The sequence below is a fragment of the Lathyrus oleraceus genome, chromosome 5 (assembly GCF_024323335.1).
Source record: "Lathyrus oleraceus cultivar Zhongwan6 chromosome 5, CAAS_Psat_ZW6_1.0, whole genome shotgun sequence".
Classification (NCBI taxonomy): Eukaryota; Viridiplantae; Streptophyta; class Magnoliopsida; order Fabales; family Fabaceae; genus Lathyrus; species Lathyrus oleraceus.
Window position 1 is genome coordinate 482,334,897 of NC_066583.1, and position 19,798 is coordinate 482,354,694.

Here is a 19,798-nt window from a genome sequence, read left to right on the forward strand (position 1 = left end):
CACATGGGCGCCACCATGTATCCTAACCAATCCAATCGGCGTCTCCATTCAATTTTTAAGAGGAGTCGCCAATTGAATTGACGCCTCCTCCTAAAAATTGGTTACTTTGAGAATTTTTTTGAAAGCAGAGTTATTTTAAAAAAATTCTTAAAAAATTGGATAAACATAGTTCATTTTTTAGATATTTAATATATAGAAAGACAATTACTGAAAACTTATGCATAGATAAACATCTCTATCATTGAATTTTTTTCCCACTTGTTTTACTTCGAGCATAATCGTTTATATAGTAATCATTTGTTAAAAGATTGTAAATTGCAAACTTGTTACCGGCTAATTTTATCACTAAATAGTTTTCATCCGTGACACATCAACACTCACAAATTTCTATGCATTTGTGGTATAAATATTTAATTAACACCTACGCTGTTCGATTAATCCAACGGCTAGAATGATACATCTGAGAAAGCCTTAGATATGGAGGATCCAAATCCCACGGTGACGAAGTTGTAGCAGCACCACCTTCCACCATCACAAGACCACCGCCACAATTCCGATCAGAGACTTCCTCGGCGCAGACACACACGACAACTCCGACCACCACGCAACATCTGCACAACAAACCGCCGCTCCTTAGGCGAGTGAGTTCTCTTTCAATAAACCCTAAAACTGAAATGTGAAAACTGCAGTTCCCAGTTTCTCATGGCAGTAGCGCGAGAATTTTCCGCAGCGTTGTTCTCTTGCTCAAAGCCTCACGCTTCTCTTTTTCAACGTCTCTTCATTCGTAAAAAGACTTCCAAGATTTTTGTTAAAGGTACAGCTTTTTTTTTCTTTCAGCTGTTTCATGTTCTTCTTTGATTTTGATCTCTGATTAAGCTTTTTTTTTTTATAAATACTAGTTATTCAAGTTTGATTTTTTATTGTCTTCAAATTTAAGTTACCCTTCAATTGCTTCAATTATGAATAGTATAAACTAGATTAGATATTTTTAGCCCCTAGATTGATATTATTGTGTTGCTATTATTTTTAGCAGGTGTAAAAATGAGTATGTGGTTTAATTGAACCTTTAGTTGGCAAAATCTCTAGTATTATATACCTATGACTCTATGAGCAGTGTTTTAACACCTATAGTCTATGTAGCACGGCCATCTCTGAACGGCATGTCCGTGCCATTGTCGGGGTCGGACATCTGCGTGTCAAGGTTATGTTTAATTAATTTGTTTTTTAAATTATTATCGGTGTCGCCGTGTCATTGTCGGGATCGTGTTTGGGGTGTCCGTGCTTCATAGCCTATAGTAGTAGCAAGAGACGAGGATGTTATGTTAGATGTGTGGAAAGACTAAACAAGATAAGATTATGAATGACAATATTAGAGAGTGTCGGGTAGCATATATAGTAGAAAAGATGGTGGAAAATAGATTTAGGTGATTTTGACGTATAGAGAGAAGACCTGTAGGTTTTTTGGTAAGGAGATCAGATCAAATGGACAGAAGTCAAATAGTTAGAGGTAGAGGAAGACCTAAAAAAATTATAAGAAAAGTTAGATCTTGAGATTAACTATTTAAATAGAAGTATGGCTCTAGATAGAACATTATGGCGAAAGTTGATCCACGTTGCCGACTCCACTTAATGGGATAATGATTGGTTCTTATTGTTGTCGAGCAGAGTTTTAATAGAAACATCCCCTCCTATTTGGTTGGGGTCTGACACTAAGGCTTTTGAAATCTCCATGCAGTTGAGCTGCATCAGTTACAAACTTTGCAATTGACTGTGATTCTTGCTAATGTCTAGGATCCTGGTCTAGAATCCTGGTGTGATTGCAATTGTGATTACGGTTGCAATTTAAGACCTTACTTGTCGGTAAACAAACCATATTTGAGCCATAAGAAAACTGTATCCCACAAAGATGAAAGATAATTTTGATTTTGAAAAAGAAAATATGGTATTGTATTGCACTCCATTCATGAACACAACAGTTGAAGAATTTAACTTCCCTCCTTGTTTATCAAATGAAATCCAACACTCTAAAATGATTATTGTGAAGGAAATTACACACAACTGCCTATATAAGACAATGGTTATGATTCTGCGTTAGCTGGTTGATCCTTGTGCTATCATTTACTGTTTTTTATGATGGAGTTTTAGTTTGTAGAATACATTTGAAAATGTACTCAGTGAAACCTTTAGCATGATGTAAGAACAACTAAATCATGCTCACTTTATCTACGCACCATAGAATGCATCAGGCGTTACTTGTGGCCTTGATTCACAAAGCCGCCTAAGTCCTAGTCCTAGATTACTTGAAATTGTGGAAGGGTTAATTTTTAATCATTTTGACTATTTCATTTAAGTAACTTTCTATTCTTGCTCTAAAGGTTTTTTTAATGGGATTCTTGTAATACGATATCATCAATCATTGCCTTTTGATTAGTTGAATATATCAAAATGTTAGTTCAGTTGTATTGTTGTTTTCTTGTAAAAAATGTCCCAAGTTAACACATGTGGGTATCATGACCTATAAATCTTGTTGCAGGTTTAGCATTTTCTACTACAGAAGAGAAATTAGCTGAAGCTTTTTCTCAATACGGAAATGTTCTCAAAGGTATGTGTCTGTGTTGTCGTCACAAACTCCAAACCTCTCAGATTGAAATTCTAATGCATGCTTCATTTCATTTCTTTTCCAGCTGATATAGTGTTGAATAAAGCCAAGAATAGATCCAAAGGTTTTGGATATGTGACTTTTTCAGAGGAGGAAGAAGCCCGCAAAGCACAGATCGACATGAATGGAAAGGTTAGAATCTACTACCTAATATTCTTTTACCTCTGTTAATTATTTAAACATAGCCTCAACGAAAAACAAATTCAGAAAATGACTCAACGCCTTCTGCAGATATTACACGGACGTGTCTTATACGTAGACATGGATCCACCTGACGAGCAAAAGAAAACTTACAAGCACGCAATTAAAAATACACATGCTGATAATGATGATGTGCATATGGATTGAAGTAAACAAACAGACTTGTAAGGTGAGACAGTACCTAACCCAAGGAGAGAAGGAGCCACATCTCTTCCGAGCGCTTTTGGTTGATAATGTTATTGTAAAAGTTACATATTTTGATCCACCAATTATTATATCAACTATACATGATTGGCGAATCAATAACAAATACTTTTGCTCAAAGCCAAGTTATTATCTATGTATCTCATTTATATCTCATTCAAAATTGATTTTAGCTAAGAGGAGTTCTAGTTTCTGCTTGATCTGTTGGATTTCTCTGTTATGCTTAAGTGAGAAACCAGACCTTATAATTCAAGGAAAGATAGCATATCAGTAGTAGGGGTGTTAAGTCTACAGCTATTTATTTTTTTGTTTTTAGGTCTGTAGACGAAGTCGTAATAACCACTACAAACTCACACACAATCGTAAATACCAGGGTTGAACTTTGGTGATGACGTCTAGCCCAACCCCCCTACTCAAAAACTAATGCAATCAATAGACTGAAGTTATTAGATAAAGATCAAACAACTCATATTTTGCCTCTACAAATTAAATTTTGCCTCTACAAATTAAATTTTGCCAAACACGCACTCAAATTGAAATATGAGTTGTTCGATTTCTTATCTGACAATTTTGACTTACTGCCTACTAAATTTTTTTATTCTGACAAATATGGAACATTTCCCCAGCAAGTGGAGTAGTTATGCCACTTTAGATTGGGATAGCAATGTGAAAGTGCTTTAATGATTGATATGATAAGAAAAAGATTAGGAGCTTGTTTGTCTTTTCCTTAAAAGCCTATACTGCCAACCTAGATTGGAGCCAGCCAAGCCTTACACAACAATGAAACACTCACAAACACATTTTTATGGCTGTTTGGATGGAAAATGTCCTATTGGAAGAGGCAAGACTTATTTCAATGATGCCTGAGAATTAGCATTTGTTGGGATTTTCTTTCGGTGAAGCTACAATATGGTTTGATTTATTATTAGAATAGATTGGTTATTTAATAAATCTAAAAAGTAAACTTTCTTTCATAAATAAGACCATAGATAGTAATTTGTTGTGCTCGGCCGCAGGTTACAAGCAATCTGACCGTCATTCCAAACATGCATTTAATGATAAGGCGTTCTTTGATCTTCCTCAACAATGACCAATATCATGGTGAGATCCTATATTTGTTCTTTTACCCTACCTCAAAAACTTTTTGAGGGACGCAATTAACTATAATTTAGTTGAGGAAGTAAGATCTAGGTTTGCTCCATTTTAACTTGATTGTTTGTACCACCAATATTTAACTGTATTTTCCAATCATAGGAGTAAGAATGCAATTTCTTTTCCTATCCTCAAAGTCACGTGATTTCAATCAATAAATTATTACTAAGATAAAAAACACGCTCTGCAAACGTTTGAAAAATGAATATTGCACATGCAACAATAGGTTACCCCAAAATTCTGACTTTGGATTTGCTCAAAACAAAATCCTGAAACCTGATGGTCCAAACTTTCCATAGCCTCTCTGCATCATCCTCAGAAGTTAATCAATTGACAGTACACTGCTTTAAATTCTCATAAATTTACCTGAACAAAAAATAAAGCCAAATCTGATATTTTTTGGATCTGAAAATTATACATCTATAAAATAAAATGATTTTAAAATATCTCATTTATCTTTACTATAAAACTGAATATATTAATTATTTAATAAATTTTAAAAAATTAATAATAAGTTTTTTAAAAAAATAAACAAATGAAATGTGGTAAGTTCAAATTTACACTCTTATATCAATTAATCTGAATGGGACCACAACTACAAATGGTAAATTTTACACACTATCCTGATACATAAAACAAGTCACATCAAAATCTGTAATGACATTCATGAACATAACACTTGTGTTGTGTGTCTTTAAAACAAGGTTTGGTCCCATATACGTTAACACAACATTTAATGCAATCCTTACTTCCTAACAAGTAACGGTCACATACATATTCTGGAAATCTAGCCACATGTCCCACACTTGTAACCAAATCTAAAACCAGAAAAACCCAACCATTCCTCTAGTTTTGGCCCAACCTCTTTATTGCCCCATAGTCGACATCATTAAGATTTATGACAATTAAATCTCCATTTTAAATAAATAAATAAAGAACAACTATTTTAGTCATGTTAAACTGATTTTAAATCTCATCACCAAATTTGATACTCTTAATTAATCATATTATTAGTTCATGACAAAATTTCAAGGACTAGTTGACAAAATTTAACTAAATGACAGCTACTACTATTAAACTATAGTTTAGTTATTTTAATTATATTTATTAGCCTTAGTTTTTCCTAATTAATTCTCTTAGGGGTTGGTTGAAAGTTTGGAGGGGAGGAGAATGAAGGGTTTCCATAAATAATGATGCAACGCTCCAGACTGTTTTTAGGATTATAGACTGGTCCCACAAACCAACACGGATCTTTTCAACATGTTTTGTCCTCACCCACACGTTTTTTGGAAAACTTCCTATAAGGTCATCCATCCAAATACTACCCCTAGTCAAACACACTTAACTATAGAGTTCTTATTTGTTAGGTTATTAGAAAGAAGATGCATCTTGTTGGTATAAATAGTATCAATCAATCCTTATAAGCATTCCTTCTGTGAGTGCACTATCCTCTTAGAAATATTTTGAATGATGTCAAAACTAGGAAACTTAGTATTTGTGTACCTTGGATTTTATTCTCTATGTATAGACGTGCATTTTCATCTTAGGACACTTAAAATCAGGTTAAAAACATTTTTACAAGTCAAAATTATGGTTTTATATGAAAAACAAGGTTATAGGTCGACACATCCATGTTATGGGTCGATACATACTGAAGGCCTTTTAAAATCAAAGTTTCTTCCTTCTATGTTTCGACACATAAGTCCATTAGGTCGACGCATAAGTTGAGGTCGACTCCTGCACTCTTGAGGTCGAAACATACTGAAGGTTTTTTAAATCAAAGTTGTTGCCTTTTATGCGTCGATACACAAGGCTCTTAGGTCGACACATAACATTTGTAGGTAGTCAATGATCTCGTGGGGTCAACACATACTAGTTTAATTTTTAAATTTGTAATTTTGCTAAAAATCTATTTTTTCTGTTATTTCTTTCTTTATTTCACACACACACGCACAACCCACACACGCATGAACACACATACACAAAATCAAGATGATAGTGAAACTAGTGATGATGAGTGTTTTGATGATGAATAAATGAGGTTGTTTATTAAAAGGTACCATAACTACATTAAGAGAAATGAAGTGAAACATTCCGAAAAGAATCTCATCAACTATAGAAGACATTCAAATACCTCAAGGGAAGGTGAGAATAAGAAAGAAAAATCTAAAGATTCATACTATAATTGTGGAAGAGTTGGTCATTACAAGCCGAATTGCCAATTGCTTAGGAAGGATAAAAGAAAGGGTTAACAAAAGAAATCTAACAAGTCTAGAAGAGCATACGTCGCATGGGATAGTGATAGTGAAACTTCCAAGGCGGGTAGCTCAAGTGAAAGTGATGAAATGACAAATATTTGCTTCATGACCAAGCACGAGAAGAAGAATGTAAGTCATTCCAAATCTGAACCTATTGATAAAATATTTTATTCTGATTTACATATTGTTTTTGAAAATCTACATGTTTTAGTTGTAGAAGCTTTTAAAAGGTTGACTTCAAATAAAAAAATATTTTCATACTTAGAAACCAAAGTTTTAAAAACTGAAAATCATGTTGAGGATGAGAAGTCTTTTTGGTTTGGTTGTGAAACTTGTCACATTTGGCAAAAAGAGGTTATTACTCTGAAATTCAAATTGAACAAGGCTTTGGAATCAAAAGTTATCTTCGCTATTGACTCAACAAAATTTAAAAGATCTTTGAACATACCATATAAAAAGTACAAATTTGTTTAAAGGGAATCAAATAGCGAAAGTCACTCTCATCATCACTTGACTTGTCATTGTTGTTGCAAGAAAGGTAATAGCATTTCCAAATGCAAATTTAGGAGATATTTAGTTCCTAAAGATGTATTTCAATGGTTGCCTAAATGCAACAATATTTCCACTCACTCTCAAAAACCCAATGAAAATTGGATACCTAGCACTCTTATTTGATTTTGTAGGTTAAATGTCTTGGCACCATGGAAAGAATATGGTTTCTCAATGGTGGATGCTCAAGGCATATGACGGGTGAAATTTTCCTACTCATTGACATCACACCAAAGATGAAGGGTTATGTGACCTACAAAGACAATAACAAGGGTGTTATACTTGGTAAAGACGGTGTAGAAATTACTTAATGTTGAAGAATTCACGCATGTCACTTTTGATGAATATTATCCGAGAAATATAGGGAAAAATGTTTCTTTTCATGATGTAGGTGTATCTTCAGAAGACATACTCAAAGACACTGATGAAGGAATTGATCATTCAGAGGCGGTGAAACCTGAGGAGGAGGAAGATGACAAACTTGTAAAAGAGAAGGAAGAGAGTCCAAATGAAGTGGATAACCTTCCTTTGCTTGGAAGATTATTAAAGACCATTCATTCAACAACATTCTTTGAGACATCACCAAAGGCGTAAATACACGCTCTAAGGTCAAGCAACTCAAAGAAGGGACGTTTGTGTGTTAATCAAAATACTGCATTCATAGACGTTTGGAATGGCAACTACAACCAAGAATATATGCATTCATAGGAGTTACAAAGATAAATATATATAATATTTATGCATGCACATACACACACATACACGTGCCCACACATGCATACACACACACACACATACATACACACACACACGCACACATACACACACACATACACACACACGCACACACATACACACACACATACACACACACACGCATTGAAACAAAGAATATACAAAGAATTTTCTCATCATCTTCAACCTTTGTCTATGCATACACACAATAATTACACATAATCATTTTTGTTAGGTTCATCTAGAAATAAGATTGATAAGGTCAAATTTAGGATTGGTGTAATCAAATTGGGTTGAGTATTATTTGGGGGTTTCATTAATAAAATCAGTTAGGGTTTTCCCTCAAAGTTTAAGGGTAATTTGTTTTTTTTTTGCACAAGTCTTTACAATTTGGGTTCAGCCGAGTGAAAGCTTTGAAGAATGGAGTTTCTGTCAAAGAAGTAGCGGTAATCGGAGGATCAATTGAAAGGCTTAAACAAGATTTTGCAATTTGAATTCAGCCGAGTGAAAGCTTTGAAGAAAGGAGTTCTTGTCAAAGGAGTAGCGATAACCGGAGGATCAATTGGAAATTTTGGGTCACTTGATCTTGCTTAAGATCAAGGGAAGAGAAGAAGATAAAATCAACATCAAACTTAGGGTTTGAGGATTTAGATTTCTATTTCTCTCTTGTATACAACTTTTCCAAAGGTTAATTCAATATCTCAATTTTATTTGGAATTGGGGGCAGATGTACCCATAGTGAGGATAATTGAGGAACTGCCTAAACAAATCCTTGTGTTCTCTCTCTCTCTCTCTCTCTCTCTCTCTCTCTCTCTCTCACACACACACACACACACACACACACACACACACATACTCTTTACATTTTATGGATTTATTTAGTTGTCAATTTCATATACTGATAATTCTGGTTGTGTTGAAGTATTTCAAACTATTTTATAAGATAATTGCAATCTAAACAATTGCAATTGGTATTTCATATTATCAAAATAAAGGAAAATCAGCTTGGTGTTTATTGCACATCAAGTGTTTGATAAATTGTCTTAGTTAATTTTTTATTTCCTTTTTTATTGGAAATTGATTACAAAGTGTAACATTGTTCAAACATTATTTTGGAAAACATATTGATTTGTTTTCTAATCATTGTTATACATTTTGTTACAGTTTATATGCATATCTGATTTTTTCAATAACAGTTCGAAATATACAAGTGTCGATCTGGAATTGCTTCATCTAGCCATAGTAAATAATTTTTAAAACCGATATTTATATCAAAGAAAATTTATTTGCGATCTATTCACCCCCTTCCCCTCTAGATCGTTGCCATCGTCTAACACCTTCAACCATGCAGACCCATGCTTGCGCGGCCTCAGGATCCCTCTCATTCCAATGTGAATTTGGTTTTGCTTAGAAGTTGCCATAAGTCGCTCATTGTCATTCTTTTTGCACCGGAGACCACTCTTCGCCCTCGTCGTTCTCGGATGTTACATGCTTACCAGTTTCTGCTTAGTTTGTCCACGAACCACGTCGTACTGGTAGAGGTCTGCTCTGATACCATTTGTAATGCCCCATATTGCTTTCAAGATTATCGACTGACCCCACAAACCAACACAAGTTTTTCCAACATGCTTGGTCCTCACTCATATGCTTTTCGAGAAACTTCATAAAAGATCATCCATCGAAATACTACTTCAAGTCAAGCACGCTTAATTATGAATTTCTTATTTATTAGGCTACCGAAAATAAGATGCATCTTATTGGTATATGTAATACCAATCAATCCTTATAAGTCTTCCTTCAACTATGCAGTCACATATATGCACAACTTCAGGATCTCTCTCATTTCGATGTGAATTTGATTTTTCCTAGAAGCTTCTAGAAGTTGTTCATTGTCATGTCTTGTGTACTAGCGACCACTCCCCGTCATAGTCAGCCTCGGGTATTACAAATGACATATTCACTGACTACATAGGAGACCAAAAAATTTCTTCCCCTAACATAAATCTACCCACAACAATTCAAGTCTCAATTGTCTCTTCTCACTCTACACCAACTCGTCTTTCACCCTCACTCATTAACGCATATCCCCACAGCCTCTAATTTCAATAATATACCCTTTTCCCACTACCAGATCAAAGGTACACTCCCTCAGTCATTCTCTACAACAGTAGGTAATACCACTTACCCTATTTCCGACTTTATTTCTTATTCTAATTTGTCTAATAATCGTAGAACCTTTAACCTTAAGTTATCTTCAACAATTAAACCCACTTTACACACCTCTGCCATCCTTGACCCTAATTGCCAGTGAGGTTCAACCCCTAACCACAAACAAAAATCGGGATTTAACTCCCCTCCCTAACAAAAGAGCCATAAGTTGTAAATGGATCTTCTAATTGAAGTTCCTAGCTAATAGCTCCATTAAGATATACAAGGCACACCTTATTGCTAAAGGGTTCGACCAAACTGAAGGTCTTCATTACCATGATACTTTTAGCCATGTTATTAAAATAACTAACATACGAAATTCTTCTCTTTATAACATCTTGTCAAAATTGATTTTTTACAATAACTTTAACACTGCTTTTTTACACGGTGACCTAGAAGACGAAGCTTATATGAAAACCCACTGGACTAAAAATCTCTAACAAAAATATTATTTGCAAGTTAAATAGATTAATGTCTGGTCTCAAGCGAGCTAGTAGACAATGGAATCATAATTTAACTCAGATTCTTATTGAATTAGGCTTTACTCAAATCCAAATCAGATTAATCCTTATTCACTAAGAAAACTGACTTTATATTTACTATAATTTTGCTATATTTTGATGAATTAGTTCTTGCAAGAAATAATCTACCTGAAATCAATCACATAAAGATTATTTTGGATATTGTGTTCAGCATTAAAGATCTAAGTAGTCTTAAATATTTTTTAGGTTTTGAAGTTGCAAGATCAACCCATGGGATTTCACTTTGCCAACGCAAGTATATTATAGACCTTTTATAGGACATAAGACTACTTGCAGCCAAACCTACCTCTGCATCCATGGATCCTATTCACAAGTGACACTGTTATTCCTATCATTAATCCACTTCAATTCAGAATTTTGATTGGTAAGTTCATTTATTTTACGCATTCCCACCAAGATATTAGATTTTCAGTTTGTAGACTCATGCAACATCTTGCCAAGTTACCTTGAGAATCTTAGGCTACATCACAAATGTATCGACTCTTGGATTATACTTCAAGAACAAGATGACCGGGGAGCTTGTCCCATAACCAGGCGTTCAACCATGAGGTTCCGCTTCTTTCTAGGTTCTCACTCATATCCTAGAAAGGAAAGAAACAACACATTGTCTCTCGTTCCTCCTCTAAAAATGGAATATAGAGCATTGACCAACATCACTTATGAGGCACAATGATTGCGATACCTCCTCCAAGATTTTCATATCGGGCTTCAAAAACTAGTTACCATATACTATGATAACATAAGTGCAATACAAATAACCACCAACTACGACTTCCATGAGCACACAAAGCACATTGAAATGAATTGTGGCGAGGTTTGTGATAGGACAACTCATTTGATGTCAAACGACTCTTCCAACTAAGTAGTAGACATATTCATTAAAGCATTAAATCTAGAACCATTAAAGCATTAAATTTAGAACCCTAAGCATTGATTCTGGAACCCTCCTACAATCCAGTCAAAAAATTAGGGTTGATAAATATTAATTCTAATTTGATGGAGGGTATTAAAGTATAAGTTTTATAGTTGTTAATCAATTTCTGTTTATTAGCCTTAGTTTTACTAACTAATTAATCACATAAATAAGTGGAAGTTGTTAAGAGATTTTCTCTCCCCTTGTTAGATGTCATTCAAGATCATGCAGGCTATTATATTAGTTCAGCAATCAGTGATTTATGTTTCAATGTATCAACATTTTAGCTCCCTTTTATTTTTCTTATCCGGTAAAAGTGCCATGTGTTAATAATTACAGTATCAATTCTAAAGGAATCCGATTATAAGGATCCACAAGTTTATAACAAAAATAAACACCAATGTTATTTGAACATCAAATTTATGTTTGCAATAAATATTCAATAGTAACTCATAACACCTCCAATTCCTCCAATAAGAAACTCAGTTCTCAACTTCCTACATATGCAACATAAATTTACTGACAGAATCTTAAACACTGCAGGAAAAGTAACTTATAAACAAATGAAGCTATTGGTTCTGTTCTGTTGCTTAATAAAAACCATTCAGCTTTCTTTGAAAGAGGGTTGAGTAGTAGTAAAATGAGAAAAAAGAATCCTGTTTTGGAAGAATACCTAAACCTCTGCAGGAGTTTCTTTTCTTTTCTACTGGATAATAATAACATTAACAGCCCAGAGAGAAAGAGTTCTTTATCATACTCTCTTAAGCTTTGAGGGAAAATATAAAATAATGAATGACAAAAATTAAAAGGAATAAAAAATACGAATATCCTCCGGGAACTTCACAGCCGCCACCTTTCGATGCTTCAGGGGCTCAAATTCACCAAAAGAATGTGTACCTGAAGAAATTAAATTAAATATCTATCACAGCAAAGATGTAGCAAAAGGGTCAATATGACTAGACTACAAGCTGATCCAGCTGCATTTGCTCGAGCCAAGCTCCTAAAACCGAATGGTCGATGGACTCTACTTGAGGATTGGAATTCAGTTCAGCTGATGGAATAGGGCCAGAAACTGCATGCTTTTCTTTTATCTCGGGTGGAGATTCCTTGACGAGGGATTGGACCCAAGATAGATCAGGCTCTTCTCCATTGTTTCCATGCTCGAAAGGTGTGGATCTTTGAGATCGACCAAAGTCATTTCCATTTACCGACCAATCTGCTTTTCCGGTAGGGGATCCCCACTTAGACCAGGAGTTGACAGGAGACCCAACAGCCGATATGGGATTGTTAGAACCAAGTTCTCTTGAACTGAGGCTCCGCATCTGTTGCTGCTGTTTCTCACGCTGAGCAAATGCTGACAATCGAGAATTCATTGGAGAGAGGGGTTCCATGCTTCTTGGTGACATCCTTCCAGGAGAAGAGACACCATATGAAGCCTGGTGGAATAGAGGATGCTCAACATTCTTGGGTGACATGACATTTGTATTGATGGGTGATAGTGAACTTTGAAGCTGTTGAAACTGGTTGAAGACAGCTGATTTGTGTGTTGGGGAAAATACAGAAGCTGCTGCTGGGTCGGAATACCGAGGAGATGAAGAAACTTCAGCAGAGAATAGATCCTCAAGATTTGATGGAGTTAGTGTTTTGGACCGACCGGATCGACTCACTGATATAGCACCAGGACGGGGCTGTGAGAAACAGCTCATGTCATTTAGTATGTGCTGCTGACCGTCGAAGTCTTGCATCATATTGTTGAAGTCTTCAAGTGGCATATCTCGGGCACAAAGAGAAGATCTCAAACGACTAGTTTGAATATTGCTTCCAGGTAAGTGAAGTGCTGGCACATTTGGCTGTGGCCAAGGATTATTTGAGTGAGAGATGCCATTTGCAGATGGAGATATTGGCTGTGCAAAGGGAGAAGGAGACATAGGAGACATTGATGATGGTGAACCAGGAAAAAGGCTCATAGCAGCAGCCATGTCCATGACATTAGGAGCAGATGCAGCTGACCGGGGTGAAGGAACAGCAGATCCAGTGGACACGTACAATGGACGCAGCTCTTCAGGTAAGTGAGCAAAAAAGCACACCCTTCGGTTACAACTAGTACCATCTTTGCAGAGTCTTGTCCGATACTGAGCTGGGTGTAGCCAGCACTCAAATACTCCGTGGGCATATTCACACATATCACCACGTCTGCAAGCCCCTTTTCTAAAATCAGGGCATGGCACACAGCTGTAATGAAACTTTCTGGGGTCTCTCCTTCTAGCATTCTCTCCAGGATGAACAAAAGGACACTCAGTCCAATCATGAGAGTATGCACGAGAACAAGGGCGAACCTTGAATGAAAACATGCGAAATTCATCTGTGGCATATATGCTGTTTTTTATATCAGGAAGTGACGGATCAATTGGGTATTCTTTCTTTTCAGAGGCTGAGTTAACAGCTGCGTCAGTAAACTTAGGAGCCACAGGAGAGGATGGAGACCCATTTTCAGTTGATGATAAAGGGGCAGCTGAACGAGGACTTGATGAATTAACAGATAGTGGAAGAGAACAATCATCAACAGAGCCATCAGAATCACTATCGGTGAGAAGTTCTTCAAGAATTACTTTCACACCTCCAGGCTTAGGTGGAACAACAATAACATCAACTGGACGGTTCCCATTAGCATCCACACAGTTGATATTCGCACCAGCGGATAAAAGCAGTTTAACAGCATCAACTGCATTAACCGAACCACCTGAAGCAGCACAGTGAAGAGCAGTGCTTTTATCATTACCACAAGAGAAATTTACATCAGCCTCTGGACATGAGAGTACAAGCTTAAGAACATCAACACTTCCATAGGACGCAGCCACCATTAAAGGGGTTCTGTGCTCAAGAACAATTTGTTTAGATCCCTTTTGGCGGACATACCAGAAGCCAACTTCATTTATTAAGGAGACATTGCTAGCTATAGCTACCTTAAATTCTTCAAAATCATTGTTAGAAGCAAGTTCAAGCAAGCTGGAAAAAGAATCATCGGTATGAACTGTTAGGTTTTTCATGTCTTTGATGTTATTTGAACCTTCTTCCGCAGATGAAGATGAACAAGTTGAACGAGATTTTGATTTGTCAGGACCACTGCACATCCTTCAATTAGCTGAACAAAAATGACCATCAAATTAAGTGACCAGAGAAATAAAATTGACAAGCAAAAAGCTAGTTTAATCCGCCAAATTAACAGATATATACTACATGACAAATTTCAAAAAGATTTCTAGAATTTAGAAATTAAAATTAGATCCTTCTAGCTTAAATAAATTAATGGGGTTGCTGAAAATTAAATTAGGGGTCTAAATACAAATTTCAAATACTACAAGTTCCAAAAACAAACCTAACATATAAAACAATTTAACATTCAACAAAATAATAGGGCCAAACAAAATATAAACCAAATACCAATGTCATTGGTCATAAAATCAAAAAGAGAATAATCCATAATAATTGAACAACTTCACACATCAATAACACAATAACAAATTGCATTTGGACCTACAATTAACAACTATGGTAATTATAAAAGGGAAATTATCATATAAAGTCTCACATTTGCACCTTTACATATAAGGTAACATAACAAGACAAGCATATCCTTTAATAGATGAGATGAAAACTTAATAAGAACATTGGAAGATCAAATAACAATATGACACTGAAACAAACTAACTAAATTAAAACAAAAACAATACAAAGACAAACAAACCCACAAGTTAATACACATGTTTTTCAAGTCAAAATAACAATTAACAATATTACTCATACCTCAAGAATATGTAAACTTAACCATCATTTCCCAAACAAAATTTAAAACACAAAAGTAGAACACAGTAACACACAAGTCACAACCAATAGCGTAAATAGAACTTCATTCTTGCATAAAATAGCGTAAATAGAAAAAAGTATAAAGAGTTGGGGGCTAATATTCCAACAAAATCGCATAGACATACAAGACACATGATTCTTTACGCAAGGATATAGATCTGAATAAAATCCGGAATCATATAAAAAAAGAATAATTAAAGGTAAAACATCGTCAACAAAAATATTTAAAAAATTAAAGAAAAAGAAAACAGATATGCATGATTCTTATTCCCATTTTAACCAAGTAAATATCGCATCTCTTATAACATCACGAATCTACAGCATCAGAAAAATCAGTAAATCAAATAAAAAACATTAAAAAACATTATTTAATTAAATAATTAAAAAATAAAACATAATCACAAACTCACTACAAAATCTCCCAAAAAAAAACAATGATCAGTTTTTCAGACATAAAATAGTATCATTTAAAAATAAAATAAAAAGTCCTTCTTTTCTATACCTATCTATTACTATTATTATTACTAAGGTTATTTTTATTATATTACTATTATATTATTATAATTATCATTGAGATGCAAAATAATTTTTTCAACAAATTTCTTTGGAGAAGCCTAAATTTGTATAGAAAAATAATAAACAAGATAAACTAACATTAGAAAATAAAAAATAAAAACCTAAAATTAATAAAATGAACATACATACATATATATATATATATATATATATATATATATATATATATATATATATCGGTGGAAATTTTTTGTAGTAAAAATTTTCAGATCGAGTAAAAGGATCGATCGATTGAATTGCAGAGTGAAGACTTACCGATTAGGAGTGGTTGTGATGAGATCGGCTTCAAAATCCAAATGAAGTTGAACGATGATAAAGATGATCGGAAAAGGAAAAGCTAATCGGAAATCTGATCGGAAAATGGAGAATGCGGAAGAGTGAATCGGAAGATGGAAACTAGATCTGGTAGAGAGAGAATCAGAGGTTTTGCATCTCCATTGATAGAAACGAGAGAGAGAGAGGGAGAGAGGAGTGAAGGAGAGAGAGAAGTAACGTTTTTGAAATTGAAATGAAATTGAAATGAAATGAAGGAGAATTTAGGGTGAATTTAAAAAAGTTTTGGAGGAGAGTGAAATGAGAGTGAAATGATGCTGAAATGCACGCCAAATGAAGTCCAAATGAAGTCGGGGAGTGGGTCGACGGGGAACCGGGAGAGCAGGTGAGAGAGAGAAGTGGGGGTGGATAGCGTTGGAAGAAAGGGAGGGTGGGTTCAACCGGTTGACCGTGGAGGATTTTGTTGAGATGATTAAGTGGAATGAAATGTGGGATTTGGAATCCGCCAATTAGAAAAGAGCATTTGTAAGAAGTATAGGAGGTTTGGGTTAAAAGACAGTGGTCACTTGTGTAGTCAAATCGAGTGTAGGAAAAAAGGAGATGTATCACACCAAAAAAAGCTATTTTTCTCTTTATGACCTTTTTTTTTATATTATTTCTTTTATTATTTAAAATTTTCATGAATTTCATTATTTTATATGATTCGTTTGAATTTTTTTTAGAATTGAAAGGGCTATGGTAAAAAAAATGACAGCAATATTAAATGAAAAAATAAAATATAAAAACTTTAATGTATGTGTACTAGAAACTACTATAAAATGTTGATTTTAAATTTCCATTATATCCAAATTCTCAAAAAAAGTGTTTATGGATACGAGTTTATCCATAAATCCGCGGATTCAAATCTAATTGATTCATAAATTATTCATATTTATTTATTTACGGATATGTTCAACTCAACTCATAATAATTTATATTTTATATGTTCAACTCAACTCATAATAATTTATATTCCAATATAAAAATTACTCCTTATGACATTACAAATAACTTTCATGTTGAGGTCAAGAGCTAGTTTTTCTTGGAAAGTCATTTTTTATGGTGAAAGATTATAGGTCATTTTGTTCGTGCCCTAGTTAGAAGGTCAACTTCCAAGGACCATAACTTGCTAAGTTTTTATGAGATGAAGGTCATCCAAGTTTCATGATCAATTTCAATATGTACTTTCCAACTTTGATTCTTTTAGAAACTTCAAATTCAACCTGCAAGGGCATGTGCCAAGAGGAAAGATTATAGGTCATTTTGGGTCATTACCATTGAACAAACAATTTTCCTCAACTTCTAAAATGCATAACTCCTTCATGCCAAACACAAATAAGGTCAAATTTGTGACCAAATTTAAGAGGATTGAAAGGGATACAACTTTGATGAAGTAACTTTTTTCCATTTGAAACTCATAGCAAACGTTATTCAAGGTGGAAGAAGTGAACATTTAACTTGGTACATAGAAAATTTTCAATTATGTTTGATTTTCCAAAATTCCACCTCAAAATTCATCATGATCCAAGCTTCAAATTTAAAAGTTTTCAACGTGAAAGTTATTCCCCTTGATCCCACCTTTCCAGAAAGACAAAAATCACTTCATTTGGCCAAGGTTTGAATGACTTGCGCATGGTTACTCTTCATGGTTCCATTTGGATGAATCTCATTACCACTTTTCAATTTTAAATGCATGGCTTCATGTTACACTTTTAGCATTGCTCATGATCACTTTTGGACTGAATTACATCATCTCGTGGGCCTATCACATGCCCATGGAAGCATGCATCTCACCTTTCCAATTTTGGCCAATTTTTGAAGTGTGCAAAAAATAATGAGTAAGTCTATAAATTCAAGTGCTTTGAGCTCAGAAATGGACCCCTCTGGCCTAAGCTTTGTTCCCATTCTCTCCCAAACCCCATTGAAAGGATAATCTTGAAGATTTCTTGAGAAATCGAGTTTTAATTCTCATTCTGGTTTTGAATTGAAACTCCAAGAGTCCAAGCTTTTTAACCATCCAAATCATCTTCTACAAGCTTCTAGAGTAAAGCCAAGCCAAATTGGAAGCAAAATCAACCCAATTTGAAGCTCTTCAAAGGTGAAATTTCAGAAACTTTTATTCTTTGATTCTCTCTTATTTCTCATCCATTTTGATTGATGTTGGTTTGCTGAAGTCCTACCAATGTATGCAACAAGATTGAGTTGCTTTGAGGTCAAATCGAAGCAACTCAGATCATGATCCTCAAAATTCAAATCCCTGTATTTTTCAATATACTTGGAATTGAAAAGAATTGAGGCCATATTCGAGTTCCTGAGCATTTTTCCTTCAAAATCATGTCCTTGTTTTTCATTATGGTGATCATTGTTTGTCATCCAGTCCAGTGAGGCTCACCGGAGAAGATGGTCGGAGCCCTAGCTCCAGTGGTGTGGTGGTGTATTCTCAATCATTTAATCCATCCAAAATGTTTTAATCCTGGCTTTTCCTTTTAATTACCAAGCTTGTAGTGCATTGACTAAGGCATATGGTGGAATACGCGCGTGTGGCCATCAGATCTGCCACCTCAATTAATGAGGGAGATCTGGTGGCCCTTGTTTTTTTGAATTTCTTTTTATTTTCTGATTTTTCATTTAATCTCTTTATTTTGTTTAATTCATATTAATTTCATTTTTAACCCAAAAAAATATGATACTTTCACCAAAAGTCTTTAAATATTTTTCTCTTCCATATTCGGAATTAAAATTATTTTTTGGATGAATTTTGATATTTTTCATGAATTAAATGTTTTTGTGCATATTTTTAATTGTTTAAAAATACTTCTGACTTTTCAAAAAAAGTGAAAATTTTTGTCGAAGGTCCTTTGACCTTGTTTGACCCATGATAAATCCCTTGGCCATTTATTTGGTGTTTTGAAGGGATTTTAGGTTTTGACCAAATTAAAATGTATTTTAATTCATTTTTAATGTGATTTTTAATTGATTAAATGCTTGAAAATATTGTTGAGCCATTTCTATGGTCTTGTGATGTCAAAACCATTAGATTAAATGCTTGACTTATGTTGGATCAAAACCATTGGATTTAGGGGATTGATGAAATGTACATTTCATCTCCCAAAAGGAATGGATGGTTTTGATTTGATGAAAGTCCTCCCATGATCAATTTGTGTTTCTATCTCCCCCTCCCTCTTCATCTTCATCTCTATTCTTTCCCATTCCATCATTTAACCAATGAAATCTCTAATGTCTAAAGGCTAATTGATTCATCAATGACCTTGTGTCAGATGAATCAATACAAGTATGACTAAGATATGTCCCTCCCTTTTGACTTTTCTTTTAGTGTGTGGTATGTCCTAAGAGTTTGGTATTCATACCAAATCTCTAACATGCATTAACACCTAGATTTTTTTGCCTGGCCTCAGATAGTTGTGACTTCTACATAAGTTCAATTACGATTGCTAACATTGAGCTAAATTTGACCCTCGAGGCATAACATTCTAGTAAGTGAGATTCTAAGTTTCCCATTCTTCATGGCATTGTGTGGAGACTTGACTTTTTTTCCTTTCATGGGAGCTAGTGGCATACTTGTTGAGTTATCCAAGTTGGAGCCCTTCTCATGGAAGATATCTTG

The 19,798-nt window shown here is 34.6% G+C and overlaps 2 protein-coding genes across 2 annotated transcripts; one reads left to right on the plus strand and one right to left on the minus strand.

Moving 5' to 3' along the window:
• Window positions 1–314: 314 nt before the first annotated feature.
• LOC127085583 (small RNA-binding protein 11, chloroplastic) lies at window positions 315–3,184 on the plus strand. Its single transcript, XM_051026093.1, has 4 exons — window positions 315–814; window positions 2,534–2,602; window positions 2,685–2,791; window positions 2,891–3,184. Exons 1-4 carry the CDS (start codon window positions 703–705, stop codon window positions 3,005–3,007), a joined length of 405 nt encoding a protein of 134 aa, XP_050882050.1. The 5' UTR covers window positions 315–702; the 3' UTR covers window positions 3,008–3,184.
• Window positions 3,185–11,859: 8,675 nt separating this feature from the next.
• LOC127085584 (zinc finger CCCH domain-containing protein 30) lies at window positions 11,860–16,449 on the minus strand. Its single transcript, XM_051026094.1, has 2 exons — window positions 16,117–16,449; window positions 11,860–14,563 (listed from the first exon to the last, which is right to left on the minus strand). Exon 2 carries the CDS (start codon window positions 14,550–14,552, stop codon window positions 12,378–12,380), a length of 2,175 nt encoding a protein of 724 aa, XP_050882051.1. The 5' UTR covers window positions 14,553–14,563; window positions 16,117–16,449; the 3' UTR covers window positions 11,860–12,377.
• Window positions 16,450–19,798: the final 3,349 nt, after the last annotated feature.